Source organism: Dromiciops gliroides, chromosome 4 (assembly GCF_019393635.1).
Source record: "Dromiciops gliroides isolate mDroGli1 chromosome 4, mDroGli1.pri, whole genome shotgun sequence".
NCBI lineage: Eukaryota > Metazoa > Chordata > Mammalia > Microbiotheria > Microbiotheriidae > Dromiciops > Dromiciops gliroides.
In genome coordinates this window covers 481641940-481668360 of record NC_057864.1, presented here as the reverse complement: position 1 = coordinate 481668360, position 26421 = coordinate 481641940, and the positions used below count along the sequence as shown (strand labels likewise).

At 36.5% G+C, this 26421-nt stretch overlaps 1 protein-coding gene across 16 annotated transcripts in view; it reads right to left on the bottom strand.

The window, feature by feature from the left end:
* DGKG (diacylglycerol kinase gamma) overlaps window positions 1-26421 on the bottom strand; it is a 157246-nt gene that overhangs the window by 31854 nt on the left and 98971 nt on the right. For 10 of the 16 annotated variants that reach the window (XM_044004932.1, XM_044004940.1, XM_044004946.1 and 7 more), the window contains 4 exons: window positions 25839-25946; window positions 17893-18006; window positions 3914-4030; window positions 2384-2500 (listed from right to left, as the gene is read on the bottom strand). In XM_044004932.1, coding sequence (XP_043860867.1) covers window positions 2384-2500; window positions 3914-4030; window positions 17893-18006; window positions 25839-25946 — 456 coding nt within the window. Of the gene's footprint in view, window positions 1-2383; window positions 2501-3913; window positions 4031-17892; window positions 18007-25838; window positions 25950-26421 lie in introns of all 16 variants that reach the window. The other 6 variants (XM_044004933.1, XM_044004941.1, XM_044004942.1 and 3 more) reach the window with 4 other exon arrangements.

The following is a 26421-nucleotide window of genomic DNA, read 5'->3' as shown; positions in this document are numbered from 1 at the left end:
AAGGCCCATGAGTTTGACACTTCTTTTCTTAGACTACAATCACTTAATTCAAATGAAAGAAGAGAACAGGAGAGAGAGACTGTGATGTAGTCAGGAACTTTCCCAAGAAGGATCATAGACCTATAGATGGATGGAACTTCAGAGCCCAGTCTATTCTGACACCCCTCATTTTATAAGGAGGGAGTAGACTGAGATGCAGGGGGCTAAAGTAAGGTAAGTTTACACAGATAGTGAGTGACTGCAATTCTGCCTTGCATAATTGAGCTCATAGAACACAACACCTTTTTTGATTTGGGCACACCATGCTGGGCAGTTCTGTGCCAGTGTCTGCCATGTCTTAAATCATTTCCAAAGTTCTTCAGAGAGACCTTGAGAGTGTCCTTGTGTTCCTTCTTCTGAGTACCATGTGAGTGTTTGCCTTGTGTGAGTTCTCTGTAAAGTAGTCTTTAAGGCAAACATTTGTTTGGCATTTGAACAACACGTTCAGCCCATTGGAGTTGCCATCTCTTCAGTACAGTTTGAATGCTTGGCAGTTCATCTTGAAAAAGGACCTCTGTGTCTGGTACCCTGTCCTGCCAGGTGATCTTCAGAATCTTCCTAAGACAATTCAAATGGAAGCCATTCAGTGTCCTGGCCTGGTGCTGGTAGACTGTCCAGGTTTCACAGGCATACAACAATGAGGTCAGCACAATGGCTCTGTAGACCTTCAGGAGCCTAATGCTTCTTCTCTCCCACACTTCCCTTTGGAGCCTCCCAAACACTGAGCTAGTTCTGGCAATGAGGGCATCAACATCATCATCTACATGGACATCCCTGGAAAGTATACTGCCAAGGTAAGTGAACTTGCCCACAGCATTCAAAACTCCTCCATTTGCTGTAACCAATGGTTCCACATATGCATGGTGTGGGGTTGGCTGAAGGAGAACATGTGTTTTCTTTGTGTTAATTGTCAGGCCCAAATGAGCACAAACAGCAGAGAAATTATCCCTACTCTGTTGCATCTCAGCCTCAGATAGTGCATTGAATGCACAATCACATGTGAATAAAAAGTCACACATCAACTCTTCCTCCACTTTAGCGTTGGTTTGTAGCCTTTTCAAGTTAAATAATTTACCATCAGTGTGGTAACTGACCTAGATGCCATTTTTCATCCTTGTTGAAGGCACCTGACAACATTGCTGAGATCATGCTAAAAAGTATGGGTGCAATCATACAGTCTTGATTCATTCCATTGGTGACTGGGAAGGCACAAGAGCATCATCCATTACCCAGAACCTGTGCAAGCATGTGGTCATGAAATTGGCATAAATTATAGATCCATTTCTCCAGACAACCAGATTTTGCTACGATTTCCCATTAGCCCTTATGCCTAACAGAATCAAAGATGTCTTGGCTTCAAATGTTTAATAGACTATTTGTGCCCAACCTGTGGCAGAGTCTTCTGCACTTGTATCAGTCTGATCAGCCAGTTGGACACACTGTATCTTGACCCCAACATTGTGATGTCATTTTTGTCCTCTTTGAGAATAAAGTACAACTATTAAGTGACCAAGTGAAGGTTTGTACCATGATCTTCTGACCCCAGAAGCTCTTCCCACTGCCCCATGTTGTGAATTAAAGAAAGTCTAGAGCGGCTTACCCAGGGGATCTTAAGGCTCTTATGACTGCTCTCACTTTAATTTGAAGACACTGACTATGGATCATTTGGGAGAGACATTGCTGAACACAAAGGGGAAAATGCCTGGGAAACAGGGTGTTACAAAGACATAGCAACTAACTTAGGAACCATCAGTTTTATTAATTTGGGCTCTGAGGAGGATGCCCAAATACCTCAAGATCAGAGATGGTCCTATTCTTTTTATTTGTATCCCAGATACTAAGTACAGTGCCTGATACAGCAGGTGCTTAATAAATGCTTGTTCCTGTCCAATTCCTCTTAACCACAAAGTGCCTCAGGAAACTAACTCTCTAATAACATAAGTTGCAGAATAGGTGCTGATCTTCATGGGTGGAGGGCATTTCCTCACTGGGAGTCCCTCACACCAATAAAACCACAAGTCTGGCATGATCTGAAATCCTGTAACCTTTTGTGTTTGCCCTGCAACACTGGTGGCTCATGCTTCCCTCTCTGCAGCCCAGGGCTTCATAGACCTTCTGAGCTGTCAATGGAAGGGCAAAATCATCAGCACTCTTGGGAAAACAGAAGCATCTTGGGAGACTGAAGCACTATAGATTCTGCCATCTCCAGGTGGCCCAGGCCAGGGATCTGAGGAGGAATCCATTACTATCTGTCCTTTGTGAGTGAATTCCTGGCTGGGCTTGGGTGATATTACAAAGCAGGTGAATGAATTAAGAAGAGAAGATTCTGGGCAAACCACCTCACCTCTAATTTGTCTGCATCTGTGTCTGTGGCATCTGATTTTAGATCAGTTGTGGATTTCTCAGGGCTAGGACCAGCTGGAGAGACTTTGGTGGACTCACTCTCAATAACTTTCTTCTCCTTTGCAGAGGGAAAAGAAACAGTCAATAACCTTCAAACAAACTCAAATGGAAAGGGATTCCCTTAACCACATATTTACTTAGAAAACCAAACGACAAATGGACATTACCTATGTTCTATTTTATTTTAGTTTATTTCATTATAATTTCCTATTTATATTTTAATCTGTACTGGGAATGAAGTCCCATGGGCTTCATTCTTTTTTTTTTTTTTGTGGGGCAATGGGGGTTAAGTGACTTGCCCAGGGTCACACAGCTAGTAAGTGTCAAGTGTCTGAGGCCGGATCTGAACCCAGGTACTCCTGAATCCAAGGCCGATGCTTCATCCACTGCGCCACCTAGCTGCCCCCCATGGGCTTCATTTTGACACTTCTTTTCTCAGACTACAAACTCTTAATTCAGATGAAAGAACAGGGGGGAGACAGAAACAGAGACAGAGAGACAGAGACAGAAAGAGAGAGACAGAGAGAGCCATGACAAAAAACAAAAGTGACAAATGTTGGAATTGCTGTGGGGAAACAAGCACACTAGTGCACTCTTGGTAGAGTTGAGAACTGTTCCAGCCATTCTGGAAAGCAGTGTGAACTTATTCCCTGAATGTTAACAGACTCTTCATACCCTTTGACCTAGCTATATCGCTTCTAGGCTAAAGAAATCAAAGAAGAATATCCAAAGATATTTATGTAGTAACCAAAAATCAAAAATGAAGGCACTGTTATACTGGGTAATGGCTAAACAAATTTTGATTATGTGAATGTAATACTCTTATTATATTAATATTGTTATAATATTACATATAATATTCTATTATGTAAAATAAATCATTATATCAATATTATTGTGCCAGAATAAATAATGAAATGGACAGCTTTAGAGGAAACTAAGAAGACGTCTATGAACTCTTAAAGAATGAGCAGAACAAGGAGAACAATATTATGGGGGAAAAACAACTTTGAAAGATGTTAAAACACTGATAAATGAAATGACAACCCCCTTGTCCAGAAGACTGAAGATGAAACTCAACATTCACCTGTGAGTGGTGATAAAATTAAAATTCAGATAGAGACATACATTTTCAGAAATGGCAAATATGGGTATTTTTTTTTTACTGGACTGTGGATGTTTATACTGAGGTTTCCTTTGTTTTCTCCCTCTGCTTCTCTCCCTCTCCCTTTCCCCTTCCCACCTCCCTCCTTCCTCTACCCCGCCCCCCCCATCCCCAACCAAGTCTCTATCTCTGTCTCTGTCTCTCTTCTTAATTTTGTGCAATGAGGAGAGTGGGAGGGACAGAATATAAAAGTACATTCAAATAAAAATAGGTGATATAAAAACAAAAGATAATCATGAAAATTTAGTTAAAAAGGAAAGATAAACAATAAATTAAAAATGGAAGCTTTAGAACAAATTATTGTACCTTCAATTCATTTGTATCTTTGTTTAAAAAACTGAGTTTGACCTCATTTATGGCATTGTCAGCGCTTGAATTAGCTGAGGGGATGTTGGTGGAAGTGATTTTTTCTTCTTTCTTCTCCTTTGAGGAGAGACATAGATAAAAAGACTATAAATACTGAATACAATAAATATTACCATCAATAGTCAATACAACTGAAACAATGAAATCAACAAGGAAAATGTCCTATGATTTGGTAAAGCATTTTCCCCAGTGAAGGTTCATTCATTGGTGACCAAAGTATGTCCAAAGTGGCTTATTCTGGGATTTCACGGGTAATTTCCATGCTTGGACTCATGTCAGGTTAAATAAACAGGCTATGGGTAATGGGAGGAAAACCAATAATGTACAAAAAATGAAAAAATGAGAGGATTAGATACACACATAGACCTTGGCAGCAAAGTATTTTGAAAACCACTGGTTTCAGTGGCTTTGGCCATGAACAGGAAATCAAAATGATCTGACATTGATACTCACATCCATCTTATAATTTGATTAAGAACAAAATTGGTAGAAACAGAAAAGAGGAATATGGAGGTGGAAGAGCAAACAGTGCAAAATTAAAAGACAGTAAAAATGGAAGAATTCCTTCATTCATTTAAAAGAAAACAAGCTTAATTTCTTATTCTGGACTTACATATCAAAAACAAAACTTAAATGTAAAAAACAGCTATTTCCACATATAAACAGTAGCATGAATCTCTATTTCATACCATTTATTTTTTAATTTAAAAAGTATATAATAAATTCCACGTTACTTTCAAAACTGTCCTGCTTAGCTCTGCTTCCTTCTAATCTTCCTTCACTGGCATCTTCAATCAATTTTTTTTTTTTTTGGCGGGACAATGATGGTTAAGTGACTTGCCGAGGGTCACACAGCTAGTGTCAAGTGCCTGAGGTTGGATTTGAACTCAGGTCCTCCTGAATCCAGGGCCAGTGCCTTATCTACTGTACCACCTAGCTGCCCCTCTTCAGTCAATTAAAACATTTTTTATTGTCTTTTTTGGGCACCACTATTTCTAAGCCCCCTTTCTACAACCAAAATAAAACAACAGAACAACAAACAACCCACAAGAGAAAGGAAAAAAAAATCCTTGTGACAAATAGGTATAGTCAAGCAAAATGTATCCACAATGCCCACACCCCAAAATGTATATCCCTTCCTTTATCTCAAATCTAGCATTTTTCTACAAGAAGGGGAACGTGCTGCAATGTGGGTCCTTTGAAAACATAGTTGGTCATTAAGTCTTTAAAGTTTTTTTCCTTTTAGTGTTGTTCTTGTAGCACACCCTCTGTGTCAGTTCATATTACCCAGTACTCTTTTAAATAATATCTTTCAGCATTTTTTTGGTGTTTCAATAAAATTCTTTTAAATCCACATACCACAATCTGTTCAGCTACTCACCAATTGTGGGGCTTCCCCTTAGATTCTGGCTTTGGTTTTCTCACTTCCTTCCCCACCATCCCCCATTTTAATTTCCTCTTTTGGATCAGGAATTTTGTTTTGCTTGCAATTATTCATTCCTTAGTATTATTCTCTCTCTTAATGTTTGTTTCTGTTTCTTCCTGCTCCACATGTCCACTTGTTTCTTTGTTGAATCTGATATATATCTAAGTCTATTTTCAACCATCTGTCTATTTCAGATAACAGTGAGTTTCTACTGATGCCTGCTCCTCTGATTCCTTTCTCCATGTTTTTATGCTTTTCTTTTTACTCTTCTCAGTTATTAGACATAAATAGATCCCACTCCTTTCTTCCTCCTTTCTTCACTAGTATATTCCTTTTTCCTTCCCTTTCCTTTGCCCTCCCCTACTCCCCCAAACAGAATCCTGATTTTCTCATTGAACTTTGTCAATACCTTTTGATGATACTAACATTCTGAAGGGACACTTGTTTCTTCATCCCCTAATAGGATGTTAGTACAACTTCATCATACAACCCATGACTATTGTGTTTACATCTCAAAGTTCTTACTTGAATATTATATTTTCATCAGAAATCCTTGAAAGTGCTCTGTTGTCTCCCCCCTCCTGCCCCCACCCCTAATCTACTCAGCTTTCCAGGGGAGTTGTTCTTGTGTATAAGACTATCTATTGGCATTTAGAATGTTATATTCCAAGGTCTCCTCTTGTTTATGGTAGAAGTTGCCAGGTTTTGAGTGTTACTTACTAAGGTTCCCTAGAACTTGAACTATTTCTTTCTGGTGGCTTGATGTATTTTTTTTTCTTTAATCAGTTTGGATTTTGGCTATGATATTCTTGGGACTCTTTCTCTTGGGATTTTTTTCAGGAGATGATTGATGGATTTAAAAAAATCTTCATATAGTCATGTGGAGCTTTAAGGTTTTCGAAGGTTAAATGACTTGCCCAGGGTCACACAACTGGTAAGTGTCTTAGGCTAGAATTGAACTCAGGTCTTCCTGACTCCAGATCCAGCAGCAACTAGTCCTAATAGAGCTGACAAGCTTGTATGTATCATTTATTGAATATAGTGAGTGCCCAGGATTTTAAAAAAATCCTCATTTTAATCTGTTCAGTGATCTCCCCTTGACCTGTTTTCCAAATAAAATTTAAAAACATTAGATCTTAAGTTTTCTGTTTTTTTCTTTCAATCTTTGAATTTTGTTCTAATATATATATGTATATATATATATATATATATATATATATATATATATATATATTTACCTCAGGCACTCATTATTTTAGTTTTCAGGTTTTTCTGTACTTGGGTAATATTGCTCTACTAAACTATTTATACTCCTTCCAAATCTCTTTTCCATGGATTTTAATTCAGTTTTTAAATTCCTTGCTTTATTTCTTCTATGTATTCATGTAGTCTTTGTGGGGAAAATATTTCCCCCTTGCAGCTCTTCCTGCAGTTTTTATACTTATTCTTGACTTCTTGGTGGTGGTGGTGATAAATCTCTAGATTTGTGAGAATTAAAAAAAAAAAACCAGTTTGGGGTAATCTTCAGCTTTAGTTCCTTAAGTGGAATACTGGGTTCTGCTTGGTTTCATCCTGGATACCCTGGGTTTCTGCCTCCCAGGGTTGGACCCTCCTGAATATTTGAGGTTTGGAGAATGAGATCTATATGTTCTTCTGTGGAATTTCAGGACAAAGTATTAGGTACCCCCAGTTTGCAACAATAACTAATATATGGAATGGGCCCCTTAAAAACAAGCCATGAGCAAGCTATTAATCACTATCTAGACATACTTCTCTCATATTGACTTGAGATGTTGATTTTTTTGTACCCAAGTTTAAGAATTTGAATTTATGTCAATGAAATATGAAATATCTCTTCCATTTTTGAGGTAGCTAGACTGTACAGTGGATAGAGCTCTAGGCTTGGAGTCAAGAAAACGAGTTCAGCTCTGACCTCAAACACTTGTTAGTTGTGTGATCTTAGACAAATTATTTAACATTGATTTGCCTCAGTTTCCTTTGTTGTAAAATGGGAATTATAATATCACATATCTTGCAGGGCTTTTATGAGGATCAAAAGAGATAATAATTGTAAAGCACTTAGTATAGTGTCTTGTACATAGTAAAATCCATATAAATATTAGGTATTGCTATCATTATCTTGAAAGAATATCATGGACGACTCTGTCAAATGATTCCCTCAAATCAAGATAAACTGTACACAATATTTTCTTGATTAATTAGCCTAGTAACTGTGTCAAAAAAGAAAATTAGAAATATTTGTCTGGGACTATTTGTGATGAAGCCATGTGAACTCTGTGTATTCATACTTCTTTTGTAAATATCCACTAACCAACTTTGTATTAATGTTTTTTTAACAAGAATCAAATTAAAGGTCATTGACCTATAATTCACAGAATCTACCTTCTTTTTTGAAAATTGAAACAGTTTACCATCTATTGCTCTGAAGTATGAACCTTGTACCTCTGCAATTAAAAAAAGATAACAGACAGTGCCTCAATAATCAAATTCACTTCTTCTTTTTGTACCCTGGCATGTAATTCATTTAGACCTACTGATTCGAACTCCCAAGTAAAATTTAAGAGCACATTTATCATTACTTTAATTTTCTTGGATTTTAACTTCCTATTAGTAATTTTTCTTCTGTTACATATAGCACACTGATAATTTTCTTTGGTAGGAAAATGGAAACAAAAGAACAGCTTAAAGTTTCTGACTTCTCCCTGTCATGTCTTGTATTTGGCTTCTGACTTCTCTCTGTCATGTTTTATTCTTTCCTTCTCTACCCAAAGCAGTGATTCTATCCTTTGATTCTACTCTTTTCCACAAATCTATCATTTGAGCCTGTACCCTTACTTCCTAAGGCCCTAAAGCTATAGTTATGAGCCCCAAGTATAGTCACATTGGTTTCATCATTAATTCCTTATAGATCTATTCTACCTGGACTCATAGGACTTCATGAAGAGGTGATGGTAAAAACTGAGAACATGGATTGCAATTATGTCCTATACAGTGGATCACAAATTACCATTGTTTTCTAATGTTTTTATAACAGGGCTCTGTGTAAAATAGTTTTAAAGCTTATGACGTGTCTTGGACTTGTTAGTTTGAGTGATATAGACCATCCATAACCAGTATACATCCGGGTGATGCTCTATAGAATCTCTATTCCATGTCTAGTGCATAAACTGATTATGTACCACATGTTGTGGTTATATGACTGTTTTATTTTAGCTTCACCAGTACAGACAGTTCTCATTTTACATAAATTTGCATTACACAAATTAAACTTTACATAAAGAACTTTGAAAGAAATCCACATAAAAAAACCAACTATGTTAACTTTACCATACAGTACTGTGCTCTCTTTCTCTGTCTCTGTCTGTCTGTCTGTCTGTCTCTCCATTGCTGCCCCTTGGCTCAGCACTCTGCAGCTTCCCACAAACCACCAAAAAAACCCTGAAAAAAGAACTCCTAAAAAACACCCCTCCAAGTGAAAGCAGAACAGATGAGACCACCACCACTGTCATTGTCAGATCTCGGGCTTGGCCACTGAGACCTTTGCCCTGCTCTGTCCACCTGCTCACGTTTGGCCCTGTTCATCTGTCTTCCCTACCTTGGCCTTTAGGTGCTGCATCTCTGTCCCAAGTCCCCACATGTAACCAGTCCTCTCCTGTCTCTATTTGTGTGCAGCCCTGACTTGTCTGCTCCCTGTGTATTCTTCCTCCTGTTTCTTTCTTTCTTTTTTTTTTTTTTTTGCGAGGCAATGAAGGTTAAGTGACTTGCCCAGGGTCACACAGCTAGTGTCAAGTGTCTGAGGTTGGATTTGAACTCAGGTCCTCCTGAATCCAGGACCAGAGCTCTTTCCACTGCGCCACCTAGCTGCCCTGCTTTCCTCTTGTTTCCAGCCAGGCCCATACATGGCTGGTCCCCTGCATGTTCCCCCTCCTTTTCTTGCTTCTCTGTCCCTGGTCCCCATGTGTTCTTGAACTATGTGGGCCCCTTTCCTGCAAGGGATAGTACCCATGGGCAAATTCACATTACTTAAAAATCAGAGATCTGTGGAATGGAATGCTAGAACTATCTGCAATAAAGGTTGGTTACCTGGGAAGCCAGGAAAAATCACCCTTATTGTTTTAAAGCACTAATGCTTGTATTTATACTTTATATTTATAGGTTTTAGAATTGCCCCAGATGATCTTTGAAAGGAACTATAAAGAGTTTTGGTTTGGTGAAAATTATTTCACATAAAAGAGGTGTACAAGGAGAAGCTTTTACAATGGAGGGGAAAATGAAGAAAGAGGGCTGGCAATGCTTGACTTTTGTTCACATCTATACTGGTTCAAAGAGGGTAAAATATATAAAAATACTCAATTTATAATATAAATTTATCTTATCAAACAGAGAAGATGGGAAAGGGATAAGAGAAAAGGGGGGGGTGATAAAGGGGAGGCCAGATAAAAGAAGGTAGTGATCAGAAACAAAACAGGCTTTAGAGGAGGGACAGAATAAAAAGAGAGAGAGAAGGGTAAATAGAAGAAAATAGGATGAAGGGCAATGCACAGTTAGTAATGATAACTATGAGTATAAATAGGGTGAACTCACCCATAGAAAGGAATAGGATAGCAGAATGGATTAGTAATCAAACAATATGTTGTTTACAAGAAAAAGACTTGAAACAGATATATACACAAAGTTAAATAAGGGGCTGGAGAAGAATCTATTATGCTTCAGCTGAAGTAAAAAAGTCAGGGGTAGAAATCATAATATTAGACAAAGCAAAAGCAAAATAGACCTAATTAAAAGGGATAAGCAAAAAAAAGGGGGGATAAGCAGGGGAACTACCTTTTGCTCAAAGGAACCATAGATAATGAAGTAATGCCAATACCAAACATATATGCATCAAAATGGCATAGCATCCCTTTTTTTTTTTTTTTTTTTTTTGCAGGGCAATGAGGGTTAAGTGACTTGCCCAGGGTCACACAGATAGTAAGTGTCAAAGTGTCTGAGGCCAGATTTGAATTTAGGTCTTCCTGAATCCGGGGCCATTGCTTTATCCACTGCGTCACCTAGCTTCCCCCCATCCAATTTCTTAAAGGGGAAGTTAAATGAGTTACAGGAGGATATAGACACTAAAACTATTTAGTGAGGACCTTGACTTTCTCCTTTCAGAGCTAGATAAATTTAATTATAAAATAAATAAGAAAGAAGTGTGGGGACCAATTTTTAATTGGGGAGTGTTAGCTAAGCGGCTTGCCACAATACTGGGGCAAGGAAGGAGATTGGCAGCCTCCCTCAAAACAGAACAGGATTTATTTATTTATTTTTGTATTTTAAACATTTTTTTGTTGTTGTTGAGGAAATGGGGGTTAAGTGACTTGCCCAGGGTCACACAGCTAGTAGGTGTCAAGTGTCTGAGGCCAGATTTGAACTCAGGTCCTCCTGAATCCAGGGCTGGTGCTTTATTCACTGCACCACCTAGCTGCTCCAGAACAGAATTTATTTTAACAAGAATGAACTTAAAAAAAAAAAAACAACACAAACAGCATCAGTAGGATCAAGGGAAAGGAAATAAAATGGGGAAAGGGAAATTATACAACCTGAAGAAATACCACCACCCAGGAATCAGCTGAGAATACACAGCAGAGCTCCTGTCACCTTCCAGCTTCCAGCTAGAATGGTGACTTCTCCCTGATTCCCGAAACCCCACACAGCCCCCAACCAATTGTCTGGCTGCTCTGACAGTCACATGACTGCCCCCACTAGGCTTCCAATCATTATAATTTTGTGAGGTCCATGTAGGCGTCAGTAAGTGGTGATGACATGAGGTGCCAGTGCCATGGCAACGGCTACAACCAGTGGGTGGAGCACTGTGCGGTTTGCAGAGCCCCAGGCCAGTGCGCGCTGAGGCATAAAAACCTCAAATAACAATTAATTCTTTACAGAAGTAAAGGACATGAATAAAATCTTAGAAAAGTTAGATTTATAGACTTCTGGAGAAAACTGAATGGGAATAGGAGGGAGTATACTTTCTTCTCAGTGGGACATGGCACCTTCACAAAAATTGACCATATATTAAAATATAAAAACCTTATAACCAAATGCAGATATGCATAAATATTAAATTCATCCTTTTCAGACCACAATGCAATAAAATTACATTTAGTAAAGGGCCATGGAAGAATAAAGTTAAAAGCTAACTGGAAACTAAATTTAATCCCAAAGAACAACTAAACTAAAGAACAAATAATAGAAACAACCAATAATTTCATTAAAGAAAATGAGAAGACAACATTCCAAAATTTGTGGGATGCAGCAAAAACAATACTTAGGGGACATTTTATATCTCTAAATCCATACATCAATAAAAGAGAAAGAACACAAAAATAAATTGGGCATTCAATTAAAAAAAACCCTAGAGTAAAAACAATTTAAAAATCCTCAATTAAACACCAAAATGGAAATCTTGAAAATCAAAGGAGAAATTAATAAAACTGAAAGTAAAAAAAATGCATTGAACTAGTAAATAAAACTGGGAGCTGCTTTTATGGGAAAAACATAACAAAACAGACAAAACATTGGTTAATTTGATTTTTTTTAAGTAAGAAGAAAACCAAATTACTAGTATCAAAAATGAAAAGGGCAAATGCAAAACTAAAGTAATTATTAGGAAATATTTTGTTAAATTATATGCCAGTAAAACTGACAATCTAAGTAAAATGAACAAATATTTATAAAAAATAAACTACCCAGATTAACAGAAGAGGAAATAGAATACCTTAAATAACCCTATCTCAGAAAAACAAATCAAACAAGTCATCAATGAGCTTCCTAAGAAAAAAACAAAACACCAGGACCAGATGGATTCACAAGTTAATTCTACCAAACATTTAAGGAACAATTAATTCTAATACTACATAAACTACTTGGAAAAAATAGGTAAAGAAGGTGTCTAATCAAATTTCTTTTATGACACAAATATACTTAATTTATACTTAAACCAGGGGGAGCAAATACAAAGAAAACAATAGATCAATTTTCTTAATGAATATTGATGAAAAATGTAAATACTAGCAAGGAGGTTACAGCAATATTCCAGGTGGTATTTATACTAGAAATATAGGACTGGTTCAATATTTTTAAAATATCAGCATAATTGACTATATCAATAATAAGAACAACAAAAATCATATGATTATCTCAATAGATGCAGCAAAGGCCTTTGATAATATACAGCACTCAATCCTGTTAAAACCACTAGAAAACAGAAATCAATGGAGCCTTTCTTAAAATGATAAGTCGTATTTATCTAAAACCAAAAGCAAATACTGTCTATAATGGGGATAAACTTGAAGCCTTCTCAATAAGATCAAAAACAAACATGTCCATTATCATCAGCATTATTCAGTATTGTACTAGAAATGCTAACTATAGCAATAAGACAAGAAAAAGAAATTGAAGGAATAAAAACAGGCAATAAGGAAAAAACTATCACTCTTTGCAGATAATATGATAGTATACTTAGAGAACCCTAGATAATCAATTAAAAAACTAGTTGAAAAATTAACAACTTTAGTAAAGTTGCAGTATACAAAATAAAACCCCATAAACCATCAGCATTTCTACTATTACCAACAAAGTCCAGCAGGAAGAGAAAGAGAAATTCCAATAAATTAACTGCAGATAGCATAAAATACTTGATGGTCTATCTGCCAAGACAAACCCAGGGATTATATGAGCATAATTACAAAACAGTTTTCACACAAAGGACAGATCTAAACAATTGGAGAAATAATTGCTCATGGGAAGGCTGAGCCAAAATAATAAAAATGACAATTTACTTTAAAAAAAATGTTAATTTATTTTTTCAGTGCCATCAAACTAACCAGACTATTCAAACCCACCAAACTAAACAAGAATTATTTTATAGAGCTAGGAAAAATAGTAACGAAATTAATTTAGAAGAACAAAAGGTCAAAAATATCAAAGGAATCAATGGAAAAATGTTAAGGAAGCTGGTTTAACAATTCCAGATTTCAAAATATATTACAAAGTGGTATCAAAACAGTCTACTACTAAGAAATAGAGTGGTAGACCAGTGGAATAGATTAGGTACACAATACACAGTAAATAACCACAGTAACCTAGTGTTTAATAAATTTAAATAAATTCAATAAACTAAAAACCCAAACTTTGGGGACAAGAATTCAGCATTTGACAAAAATTGCTGGGGAAATTGAAAAGCATTTTGGCAGAAGCTAGGCATAGACCAACATCACACAGTGTATGCCAAGAAAAGGGAAAAATAGATAAATGACTTAGCCATAAAGGGGAATATCAGAAGTAAATTAGGAGAGCAGGGAAAAAATGTACTTGTCAGATCTATGGATGAGTTTATGACCAAACAAGAGGTAGAGGAAGTAAAATAGCTAATTTTGATTACATGTAATTAAAAAACCTTTTCACAGACAAAACTAATATAGTCAAAATTAGAAGAAAAACAGGAAACTGGGAAAATATTTGTAGCAAATTTCTCTGATAAAATCCTCATTTCTCAAATATACTGTTTAGGGAACTCAATCAAATTTATAAAAGCCATTCCCTACCTGATAAATGGAAAAAGGGTAAAACCAGGCAGTTTTCAGAAAAAGAAATAAAAGTTATCAATAGTCACATAAAAAAATGCTCAGAATACTTAAGTCTTTCACAGTTGATCACCCTTATAATATTGCTGTTACTGTATGCAATAAATGTTCACCTGGTTCTGCTCACTTCACTTTGCATCAACTCATATAAATCTTTTCAAGTTTTCTGAATCCATCCTGTTGATCATTTCTTATAGAACAGTAGTATTTCATCACAATTATATAACACAATTTGTTCAGCCATTCCCCAGTTGATGGACATCCCTTCAATTTCCAATTCTTTGCCACCACAAAGAGAGCTGCTACAAATATTTTGTACAAAGAGATCCTTTTCCCTTTTCTTTGATCTCTTTGACATACAGACCTAGGAGTGGTTTTGCTGGGTCAAAGTGGTTTTGCTGGGTATAGTTCCAAATTGTTCTGCAGAATGGCTGAATCAGTTCACAACTCCACTAGCAATGCATTAGTGTCCCAATTTTTTCACATCCCTTCTAGCATTTGTCATTTTCCTTTTCTGTCATTTTAGCCAATCTTATAGGTGTGAGGTAGTATCTCAGAGTTGTTTTAATTTACATTTTATGCAGTGCTTTAGGGTTTGCAAAATGTTTTAGGAATATTATCTTATTTGATCTTCACCACAACTCTGTGAGCTAGTTGGTATTATCCTCTCTATTTTACAGATGAGGAAACTGAGACAGATAAAGGTTTAGTGACTTGCCCAGTGTCACACAGCTTGTAAGTATCTGAGGCTAGAATGGAACTCTGATCTTTCTGAAGCCAGGTCCAGCACTATATCCACTGTGCCACTTAGTCCTAAGAAATCTAGACAGTTTAAATTTATAATCTTCTGGAATTTAGTGAGTTCTCAGCTTTTACAAAAATCCTGATTTTTATCTGTCCAATGATCTCTCTCATATATGTTCTCTTTTATCTGTTTTCCAACTCAATTTAGAAAATCAGATATTGTACATTTTTTCTTCCAATCTTTTATTTTTTCTATTTCTTTTTGTCTCATGGAGTCATTGATTTCTTTTTACTCTATTTTAGTTTTTAGAGTTTCCAGTACTTTGGCAATACCATTTTCTCTTTGAAAGCATTTATTTATTTATTTGCAGAGCAATGAGGGTTAAGTGACTTGCCCAGGGTCACACAGCTAGTAAGTGTCAAATGTCTGAGGCCGGATTTGAACTCAGGTCCTCCTGAATCCAGGGCTGGTGCTTTATCCACCATGCCACCTAGCTGCCCCTAAAGTATTTATTGTTCTTCTAAATTTTTCTTCCAGAGATTTTATTTCATTTTTTAAATCTCTTGCTTAATTTCTTCTAGGGATTCATGTAGTTTTTGTGAAAAATTAATTTTCCTCATTAAATCTCTTCTTGCAGTTGCTATAGAATTATTTTTGACTTCTTTTGAAGGATCTCTAGATTTGCAATAATATATTTTTTTAACTAATTGTGTTATTCTTTGGTTTACCTACATCTTAAACTTCAGTTCTGATTGGTCTCAAATTAAGTGCCCAGGGCTTCTGTCCTGATAGAGAAGTGAAAGCCAAGATTCATGGGGAGATGGTAAGAGTGATCTCAACTGAACTCATGAAATTCAACCACTGCCTTCCATGAAACTGAAAATTTTTTTGGAGATGATTGTTGAGGCATTATGGGTGATCTCAGAAAGATTATAGAGTATAGGAGAAGAGTCTAAGAACTGTATATTGTCCTGATTGGCAAAAGGGGACAAATATCGACTCTCTGAACTATAGACTAGTGAACCTTAATGAAAATTGTTGGAAAAATTCCAGAGTGCAACAACAAAGGGATGATTTGTAATCAGTTATAAAGGTAAATGACAAATCACTAAAATAAAGCATGGGCCCATGAAAAACAAGTCATGTCCAGCTACCCCAGTGAGCCTGTCCCCCAACCTCCTTTGCCCCTGCCTCTGCTGCCAGATGAACTCATGATCCACTGAAATTGCTATATATTTTTTCAGACTAATTACTGTCCAGACATACTTCTGTTATTTTGACTTAAGAAGTTAATTTTTTGCACCCAAGTTTAAAACATTGGATTTTTCTCTGAAATATGATGTTAATAGATTTGACCAAATAATTCTAGAATATAAACACTTTTTTATTCTGTTATGCAACAGTTACCTCTTCTATCTTTGCATCATCTCAAATTTGATTGGTATTCCATCAATGCTTTATCCAGTTCACTGATAAAAATGTTACAGAGCAGAGGGCCAAAGATAGCTCTGTGGGCACTCCACCTCTGTACAACTCTGTATAATGTGACCTAAAACTAATTATGTTTGGCCATTAGTCCAGTTGTTCAATGACTAGCTCACGCCTTCCATTCTTTTGTCAGGAATATCGTGAAAGATTTTGTTAAATGATTCACTAAAATCAAGGAAAACTATCTATAGATTTTATTAATCTAATAATTGCATCAAAATTAGGTGTATCTGTCTGGAATTGTTTATGACAAAGCTCTGTGAGCTCTATGATAATGCTCTTTTCTAAATGTTCACTAACCAACTCTATTGATAGGTTTTAGAATTTTGATAGGAGTCAAATTAAAGGAAATTAGCCTATTAAATCAGACTCCACCCTCTGTTTGGAGACTTGAGACATTTTCCCATTCATTGTTCTATAGTATGTATCTCCACAATCTTCAAAAAGATAACAGAGTGGCTCAGTGATCACATTGGTCTCTTCCTTCTGTACCAAGGTTCATTTAGACCTACTGACTTTAAGTCTTAACTGAAAGCCAAGAGTACATTTATCATCACTTTACTTTTCTTGGGTTTCAACTTCCCATAAACCATTTTTCTTCTGTTATTGACAGCACACTAAGAATTTTCCTTGGAAGGAAAATGGAAACAAAACAACAGTCAAAAGCTTGTAGCTTCCTTGTTATTCTTTAACCTTGTCTTTTACACCCTGAACAGTGATTCTATCCTGTCTTTGATTCTACTCTTTTCCACAAATCTATCATTGGAACCTGCACCCTTACCACTTAAGGCCCTGGAGCTGTAGTTCTGGGCCTTAAAGATGGTCACATTGGTTTCATCATCCATTTTTTATGGGTCTATTCCATCTGCACTCAAAGGACCGCATACAGAGGGGATAGCAAAAATGGAAAACCTGGACTGGAATGCTTTTCTAAACCATGGATCACGTTATCATTATTTCCTATTCTTTTTTTTTTAAATGAGAGGTATCTAGGTAAAATACCTTTAAAGCTTATAACAAGGCTTGAACTTGCTGATTTGAGTTATAATAGGTGCATCATACCTGGGTTACATTCAGGTGATACTCTATAAAGTACTTCGTCTGTTGTAAGTACTGTTTGTGTGCATTTTTAGTTCTAAGGATACTAAAGATTGGTTACCTAGGAAGCCAGGAAAATCACCCTTGTTGTTTTAAAGCATTGATGCTTATGATTATACTTTATATTTACACATTTTGGACTTGCCTCAGCTGATCTTTGAAAGGAATTGCACAGAGTTTCAGACCAGGGGAAAAATGTAACCCAAGTCCCCAAACCCATTATTAAGAGACTCTCATTCCCAGAAAAAAAAAATCTCACAAAAACATGCACTAGAAATGATGGGAATATAAATATAAAAACAATAAAATAAATTGGAAGAGGAAAAAAAGTGGTGGGGTATCAGGAGAACAGTAGGAGACAGGTTATAAATTCATAAAGAAAACAAATAAATTTATTTAAAAAAGAACTGTGGGTGATGTAAAAACAAAGTATATCAATAAAATTTATTTTAAAACTAGAAAAAAGAGAAGATGGGTAATAAATTTTAAATGGAAGCTTCAGGGCAAACTATTGTACCTTCAATTCATTTGTATCCTTGGTTAAAGAAATGAGTTTGATTTCATTGGTGGCATTGTCAGGGCTTGAACCAACTGAAGCGATGTTGATAGGAGGGATTTCTTCTTTTTTCTCCTTTGAGGAAAGACAAAGAAAAAATAGACCATAAATGCTGAATTCAATAAATATTACCATCAACAGCCTTCCCTTCCCTTTCCCCTCTTTAATTCTCCAGAACAGAATCCATCTGTTGCTGGATCCTTTGTTATCATTTAACTCTTACAATGACTTTTGATAATATTAAAGTTCTGTAGGGACATTTGTTTCTTCATTCCCTATTAGATTGTTAGCACAGCTTCATTACATAACCCATGCCAATTTCTAAAGTAAACACACTTTTCTAGTTTTTTCTTGACTCATGTTTATATTTCAAAGTTCCTACTTAAGTCTACCATTTTCATCAGAAATCTTTGAAAGCCCTCTGTTCCATTTTCCTTTGAAATATGCTCAGTTTTTAAAGGGGAATTATTTTTGGGTGTAAGACTATTTATTGCCATTTAGAATATTATATTCCAAGATCTACTCTTGTTTGTGGTAGAAGTTGCTATGTTTTGATTTTTCCTTATGGTGGTTCCCTAGTACTGAATTACTTCTTCCTGGTTGCTTGTGATATATATTAGAAGCTCTGAATTTTGGCTATGACATTCCTGGGACTTTTTCTTTTGTGATTTCTTTCAGAAGGAGATTGATGCATTTTATAAATATTCATATAATTAAATAGTTCTTTAAGGTTTACAAAGTGCTTTAGAAATGTCATCACATGACTAATGCATATATATATATATATATATATATATATATATATATATATATATAAACCTATATCAGATTATCAGATTACCTGCTGTCTGGGGGGCGGGGAGGGATAGGAGGGAGGGAGAAAAATTTGAAATTGGAAATCTTATCTAAACAAATGTTGAAAACTAAAATAAATTTTTAAAAAAAGAAAAGAAATATCATCACATTTGATTTTCACCACAACTCTAGGATGTAGGTGCTGTTATCATCTCCATTTTACATATGAGGCAACTCAGACAGACAAAGGATAAGTAACTTGCCCAGGGTCTCATAGCTGGTAAGTATCTGAGTCCAGAATTGATCTCAGGTTTTCCTGAATCCAGGTCCAGCATTGAATACACTGTGCCATCTAATACTAAGAGATTTAAACATAAATTTCCAGGCTTTTACAAAAATCCTGTTTTTATCTGTACAATGATCATTCCTTGATCTGTTTTCCAACTCAATTAAAAAATCAGATATCTTATATCTTCTATTTTTTCTTCCAACCTTTTATTTTTCTTCTATTTTTTTGTTATTTCATTTCTTTTTACTCTATTTTCATTTTTAGGGTTTCCAGTACTTGGGACCTTACCTTTTCTTTAAAACTATTTGTTCTCCTTGTAAATCTTTTCTCCAGAGCTTTTCATTCTTTTGTTTGTTATCTCTTGATTCATTTCTTCTAGGTATTTATACAGTCTTTGTAAAAATCCATTTTTCCTTTGAATCTCTTCTTGCAGTTGTTATAGAGTTATTTTTGGCTTCTTTTGATGGATCTCTTAATTTGCATCATTTTTTTTTAACTCACTGGGGCCTTCTTCAGTTTTCTTATCACTTCAGTTTTATTTTCTTAGGTGTAATACTAGGTTTTGCTCAGTTTCAACCTGGATCTGCTGGGTTTTTGTGCTGACCTCTCCCTCCCAGGGTTGGACCCCTCCCAGATATCTGAGGTTCAGAGCACTAAATATATAAGTATTTTGTGGAATCTTACGTCATAGTTTTAGATGCCTGGAGCCCTAGGATACCAACGCTGTATCAGCCTGAGCAATGATATACCATAGTGGTCCATGATTCTTCCTAGGGCTCCCAAGGTCTTGACTTTAGAGAACCCCCTGGAGATTTCTTGGGAGGGAACCTCTACTCCTGGTGCATCCAGATCTAGGCTATATGTGACCTGATCCATGTTGGGTTATATAGGGAAGATACTGGCTTGTTTGCCTGTATTGGCTTTGTGCTTGCCCCTTTCCCATTGCCTATGGACTTCTGGCTTCTTTTTAAAATTTCTGCAATGGAAGATACCACTTATTCTTTTTTTTTTTAGTGAGGCAATTGGGGTTAAGTGACTTGCCCAGGGTCACACAGCTAGTAAGTATTAAGTGTCTGAGGCTGGATTTGAACTCAGGTACTCCTGACTCCAGGGGTGGTGCTCTATTCACTGCGCCACCTAGCTGCCTCGACACTACTTATTCTTGATTCTCATTGGAAATTTTTATCTTTAAAAGGTCTGGAAAGAATTTCAGGTTTTTGCTAAAGTAAGAATGTGAGACCTGAGTAGCTTGCAATTTTCTTGTGCAATAAGCAGTATAATTTTTATAACTATGTTATAATGAAAAAAATTGAGTATTAAAGTGTTTGAATGCCTTGCTCAGAGTCACATGGCTAGTACATGTCAGATCTCCACATCCAGAGCTCTTTCCACCATATGGCCAATTTAAACATTTATTTGGCACCTACTGCAAAGAATGTTGTTAGGTACTGGGGCCCTATAAAGATTTTTTAATCTCTTTTTTTTTTTTTTAGTGAGGCAATTGGGGTTAAGTGACTTGCCCAGGGTCACACAGCTAGTAAGTGTTAAGTGTCTGAGGCCAGATCTGAACTCAGGTCCTCCTGACTCCAGGGCTGGTGCTCTATCCACTGAGCCACCTAGCTGCCCCTGGGGCCCTATAAAGATGAACAGAGCACTGAGTCTGACCACAAGGAGCCTGCAATCTGAAAGTTATGATACTGAGTATCACTTTATTTCATTTTTTTAAAGAGAAGAGGGTAATTGAGTTAAAAGTTAAGTGAGAAAGATGACCTTTGGCGTGGAGGTAGATAGTATCTTTGAATCAGGAATTTTTGCTATGAGTGGGAGATAAGGAAAGAGCTTGAGATTTAAGATGAAACAACAGTCTTGGAACTGAAGGAGATGGATTTTTTCTTTCCTTTCCTAAGTGACCTTAAATATAGAATATGAATTTGGAAGATAATTTAAGCTGTCTAAATGAAGCTTGGGCTCTGATTTATTTTAATTTTAAATGGAGATGAAGAGGAAAATCAACGAATAGATAGGACCGCTGCTTGAGATTCTAGGTGATATAGTGGATACAGTTTCAGACTTGAAGTCAAGAAGACCTGACATGAAACCCTACCTCAGATACTTACTAGCTATGTGATCCAGAGAAAGCCATTTAGCCTCCCTCAGCTCAAGCTTCTTCATCTATAAAATGGGCATAATTATACCACCTACATCAGAGGGTTGTTGGGAGAAACAAATCAATGAGACTCTATCTAGCTAGCTACATATACATATATGCATATATATATATCACTTTCAAATCTTAAAGTGATAAATAAATCTTAGCTACTACTACTACTACTACTACTACTACTACTACTACTACTACTACTACTACTACTACTACTGAATAGATGGTAACGAGTCTTCACTTTTTCCTTTCCCACAAGGGGGAAATATACAGATGCACTTAATTCCAAGGAGAATGGTACAAATAGAACAAAAATGTTGGAAAACATTCCAGAGTTCAAAAGGATGTTTTGTAAGCAAATAGAAAGGAAAGCAACAATCACTAATAAGTGGAATGGGTCCACTAAAGACAAGTTATTTCCATATTATCCCAGTAAGGCTGTTCTCCAACCTACTATGTCTTTGACTTTGCAGCTAGGTCATATACTGTGCTTGTCATCCAATAAAACTACTAAATCTGTTTTCAGACTAATTTCTGTCTACACATGCCTCTTCTGTTTTTGACTTGATAAGTTGATTTTTTTCCCCATTTAATCTTAAAACTTTGAATTTATCTGGTTATAGTATATTTGGGCAACTATTCTAGACTATAGATCTCTCTCTCTCTCTCTCTCTCTCTCTCTCTCTCTCTCTCTGTCTCTTATGCTGGTACCCAAAAGGTCAGTTACCTCATCTGTCTTTGTGTCATCTTCAAATTTGATTAGTATGCCATCAATGTTTTTTATTCAATTGATTGATAAAAATATTACACATTACAGGGTCAAACATAGATCTGTGGACACTCCACTGAGGACCTCTGTATAATGTGACATAGAACCAGTTATGAATTCTCTGGGTTTGGTCATTTACCCAGTTGTCTTCTGACTAGCTCACATCTCCACTTCCTTGCTGTCAGGCACATCATGAGACATTCTGTCAAATGATTCACCCAGATCAAGTTAAACTATCCATAATATTTCCTAGATTTATTCATCTTAATAATGGTTAAGAAACAAAAAGATAATTAGAAATATTTCTCTGGGACTTTGTAAATATTCACTAACCAATTCTTTATCGATAGATTTTAGAATTTTGATAGGCATCAAATTCAAGATGATTGGCCTGTAACTCACAGACTCCTCCTACCTCTCCTTTTTAAAAAAAATTGAGATTTTTCTCTTCTGTAGTATGCATATCCAGGCCAGTTAGTAGCTCAATGGATAAAAGTACTAAGCCTGGAGTTAGAAATGCCAGAAAAATAAGAGTTCAAATCTGAACTCAGATACTTGTTAGCTATGAGACCTTGGGCAAGTCACTTAACTCCTGCCTGCATAAAACTGGAGAAGGAAATGGTAAACCACTCCAGTATCTTTGCCAAGAAAACTCCATGTGTGGTAGGTCCACAGGGTCATGAAGAATTGAACATAACTGGTGGCTGAACAACAAGTATGTATCTCCACAATCTTTCAAAAGAACTGATAGTAGCTCAATGTTCACATTCACTTCTTTCTGTGACTCTGGAATGTGGATCACTTAGACCTTTTGACTTGAAATCTTAATCAAAAGTCAAGAGCACATTTATCATCACTTTATTTTTCTTGGATTTCAATTTCCTTTTAGCCATTTTTCTTCTGTTATTGACAGCACACTGATAATTTTCCTCAACAGGAAAATGGTAACAAAGTGAGTGGAAAGCTTTGTATTTCTCTCTGTCATGTTTTATCCTTTTTTCCCTACCCTGAGCAGTATCTATTCTTTCTTAGATACCTGTACCCTTACCAAAAAGTTCCGTGCCCCAAGGATAATCACATTGATTTCATCATCAATTCCTTATGGTATATGCCATCTGGACTCTTAGGAACTCATGCAGAGGTGATGGTAAAAATTCAGAACATGGACTATAATGTCCTATGTAGTGGATCAGAAGTTACAATCATTTTGCCATCTTTAATGATGGATATCTGGGTAAAATGCCTTTAAAGCCTCTGACTGCTCTTGGACTTGTTAGTTTGAGTGATATATACTTTCCATGCCTGGGATACATCTAGGTGATACTCTGTAGAGAGCCATATGTACTGTTTATGTGTGTTGTTTTATTTTATTTTCAACATTACTGAAGTCTGACTACCTGGAAAACTAGTTAAATCACTCTTATTGCTTTAAAGAGCCGACTCTTGTGTTAATACTTTATATTCATATGGTTTGGACTTGCCCCAGCTTATCTTTTCAAGGGACTATAAAAGGTTTCAACCCAATGGAGAAACCCAATGGTATTGGGACTCTGCTTATTGGTGGAGATCAGTGTTCCTTGCCTGTTTGAGAAATGGGGGTAGAGGTGGACAGAGTATGAGAGAGCTTCAGTTTCATCAGTCTTTTTTGAGTTTTTCTTCAATTCCCTTTTGGCTTTTAGCTTTGAAAGAGAAGATAGATGATGCCAACTCCATTTCAGGTTGCTGAGGCAAAAGACTCTGGGAAGAAGTCAGCATGAGAGGAGTTGGCAGTCTCTATCATGTCTCTGTCTCCAACTTGCTACATCAGAGACTTGAGAGAATTTCCCCTTGGATGAGATCTGGGACTCTCTCTTGGTTGTGCTGAGCTATTTTGCTCCCAATTGGAGAGCTTCTTCAATCTTCATTATCTGTCATATATTTTCTTACACGTTCTGTTATATATTCTTCTTCTTCTTCTTCCTTTTTTTAGTGAGGCAATTGGGGTTAAATGACTTGCCCATGGTCACACAGCTAGTAAGTGTTAAGTGTCTGAGGCCAGATTTGAACTCAGGTACTCCTGACTCCAGAGCTGGTGCTCTATCCACTGTGCCACCTAGCTGCCCCTGTTATATATTATTCTGTGTATATTTTCTCTGATTTGTTTAGCTATCAGATTGCCTCATAATCTAGGAGTCCCCATTGACTCCTCATGATCTCTCACACCCCATATCTAAGCTGTTGCCAAGGCCTGTTGATTTAAACTTTTCAACATCTCTTGAATATGTCCCCTTCTCTCCTCTGACACTGCCACTACCTGAAGCAAGCCCTCATCACCTCATACCTAGACTATTGCAATAGCTGCTGGGGGTGGTCTTCCTGCCTCAAGTCTCCATCGTCCATTCAACTGCTAAAGTGCAGACCCAACAATGTCAAACTCCTGTAACACCCCATTCACTAAATTCCAGTGCCCCCCTATTTCCTCTAAGAGCAAATACAAAATGTTTTGTTTGGCATTCAAAGCCCTTCATAACTGGGCTCCTCCTACCTCTCCAGTCTTCTTATACCTTACTGCCCACCACATACTCTTCATTCCAGGGACACTGGCCTCCTGACTGTTCCACGCACAAGACCCCTCCATCTCTTGGGTCTGGGCATTTTTTCTGCCTGTTCCCCATGCTTGGAGAGCTCTCCCTCCTGCACTCTGACTATAGACCTCACTGATTTCCTTTTAGTTCCAACTAAATACCACCTTCTACAGAAAAGTCTTCCCTAACACCTTGCAGTACTTTCCCTCTGTTAATCATTTCCTATTTATCCTATATATAGTTAGTTTGCACATATTGGTTTGCATGGTATCCCCTTCCCCTGTTTGACTGTGAGCTACTTGAGGACAAGGACTGTTTTTTGCCTCTTTTTGTATCTCCAATGCTTAGCTCAATACCTGTCAAATAGTAGGTGCTTAATAATTGCTTATTAAATGAAATGGAATTGGATAAATGGATTTCCTTACTAATTGCTGTGTATGTTCGTTATGGAACTGGTATGTGGTAGGAAAGAGGTTAAGTCTTGGATATAATGCTTAGCATCCAGCTTCCTCCCATAATGAACAATGATCAGAAGTTTGCTTGGATATGAAAACCATATACCCTAGACTAACAGTATTTAAGAGAGTAAAAAGTTATAAATCTATCCCAGTACCACAGCTCTCTGTGGAGAAAGGAGTGACCAAGCTTCTGGACCCCCAACCTCCTGCTGACCTTAAAGTCTCCCTTGAAGAAATATGGGGGAGAAGAGGCTAGAGATATCTCTCCTGCATCATTTCAAATCACATAACTTCAAACCTCATGTTACATATGAGGGGATAGCCCTTTCCACATTTCCAAATAGGACAACTTTGAAATTCTGTTTTTGTTTCCAATTCTACTCTGATAATGATTAAATCAAAGAAAAAAAAATCTGACAAAACACATGATGTAAAAAATTCAAAAGGAGAAGCAAGGTGGTGCAGTGGATAGAGCACCAGCTCTGGATTCAGGAGGACCTGAGTTAAAATCTGGCCTCAGACACTTGACACTTACTAGCTGTGTGACCCTGGGCAAGTCACTTAAGCCCAATTGCCTCACAAAAAATTCAAAAGGTAAAAAGAATCCCAAAATATAACTTTTTAAATGACTAGAAATGGTACAAAAACACCAGAGGATCATATAAATCAGATAAGAAATGTAAATTAAAAAAAAGATACTCAATTGGGGAAAACCATAGAAGGGACAAAAATTTCAAAAAGAAATTTATTTCATAAAAGAAATGTAGGTGATGTAAAAACAAAAGAAAACAATAAAATTTATTTTTAAAATAGAAAAAAGAAAAGGTAGGTAAGAAATTTAAAAGGGAAGCTTCAGGTCACACTACCATACCTCCAATTCATTTGCACCCTTGATTGAAGAACTGGGTTTAACATTGTTTGTAGCATCATCAGGAGTTGAACTAGGGATGTTGGTGGATGTACTTTCTTCTTCTTCCTTCTTCTTTGAGGAGAGGCATAGAGAAAAAACATAAATACTTAATTATATATATATGTATAATATATATATATGTATTATATATATATATATATATATATATATATATATATATATATATATATATATATATATATATATATATATATATATATATATATATATATATTTGGCAGGGCATTGAGGGTTAAATGACTTGCCCAGGGTCACACAGCTAGTAAGTGTCAGTTGTCTGAGACTGGATTTGAACTTAGGTCCTCCTGAATCCAAGGCCGGTACTTTATTCACTGAGCCACCTAGCTGCCCCCAAATACAGTAAATATTACCATAAATAGCCAATACAACTGAAACAGAATGGAAGCAACAAGGACAATGTCTTATGGTTTGTAAAGCACTTTCCCCAGAAAAGACTGGTCCACTGGCGACTAAGAAATCAACTGGATTTTCCTGGTGCTCATTAGGCTACTTTCCATGCTTG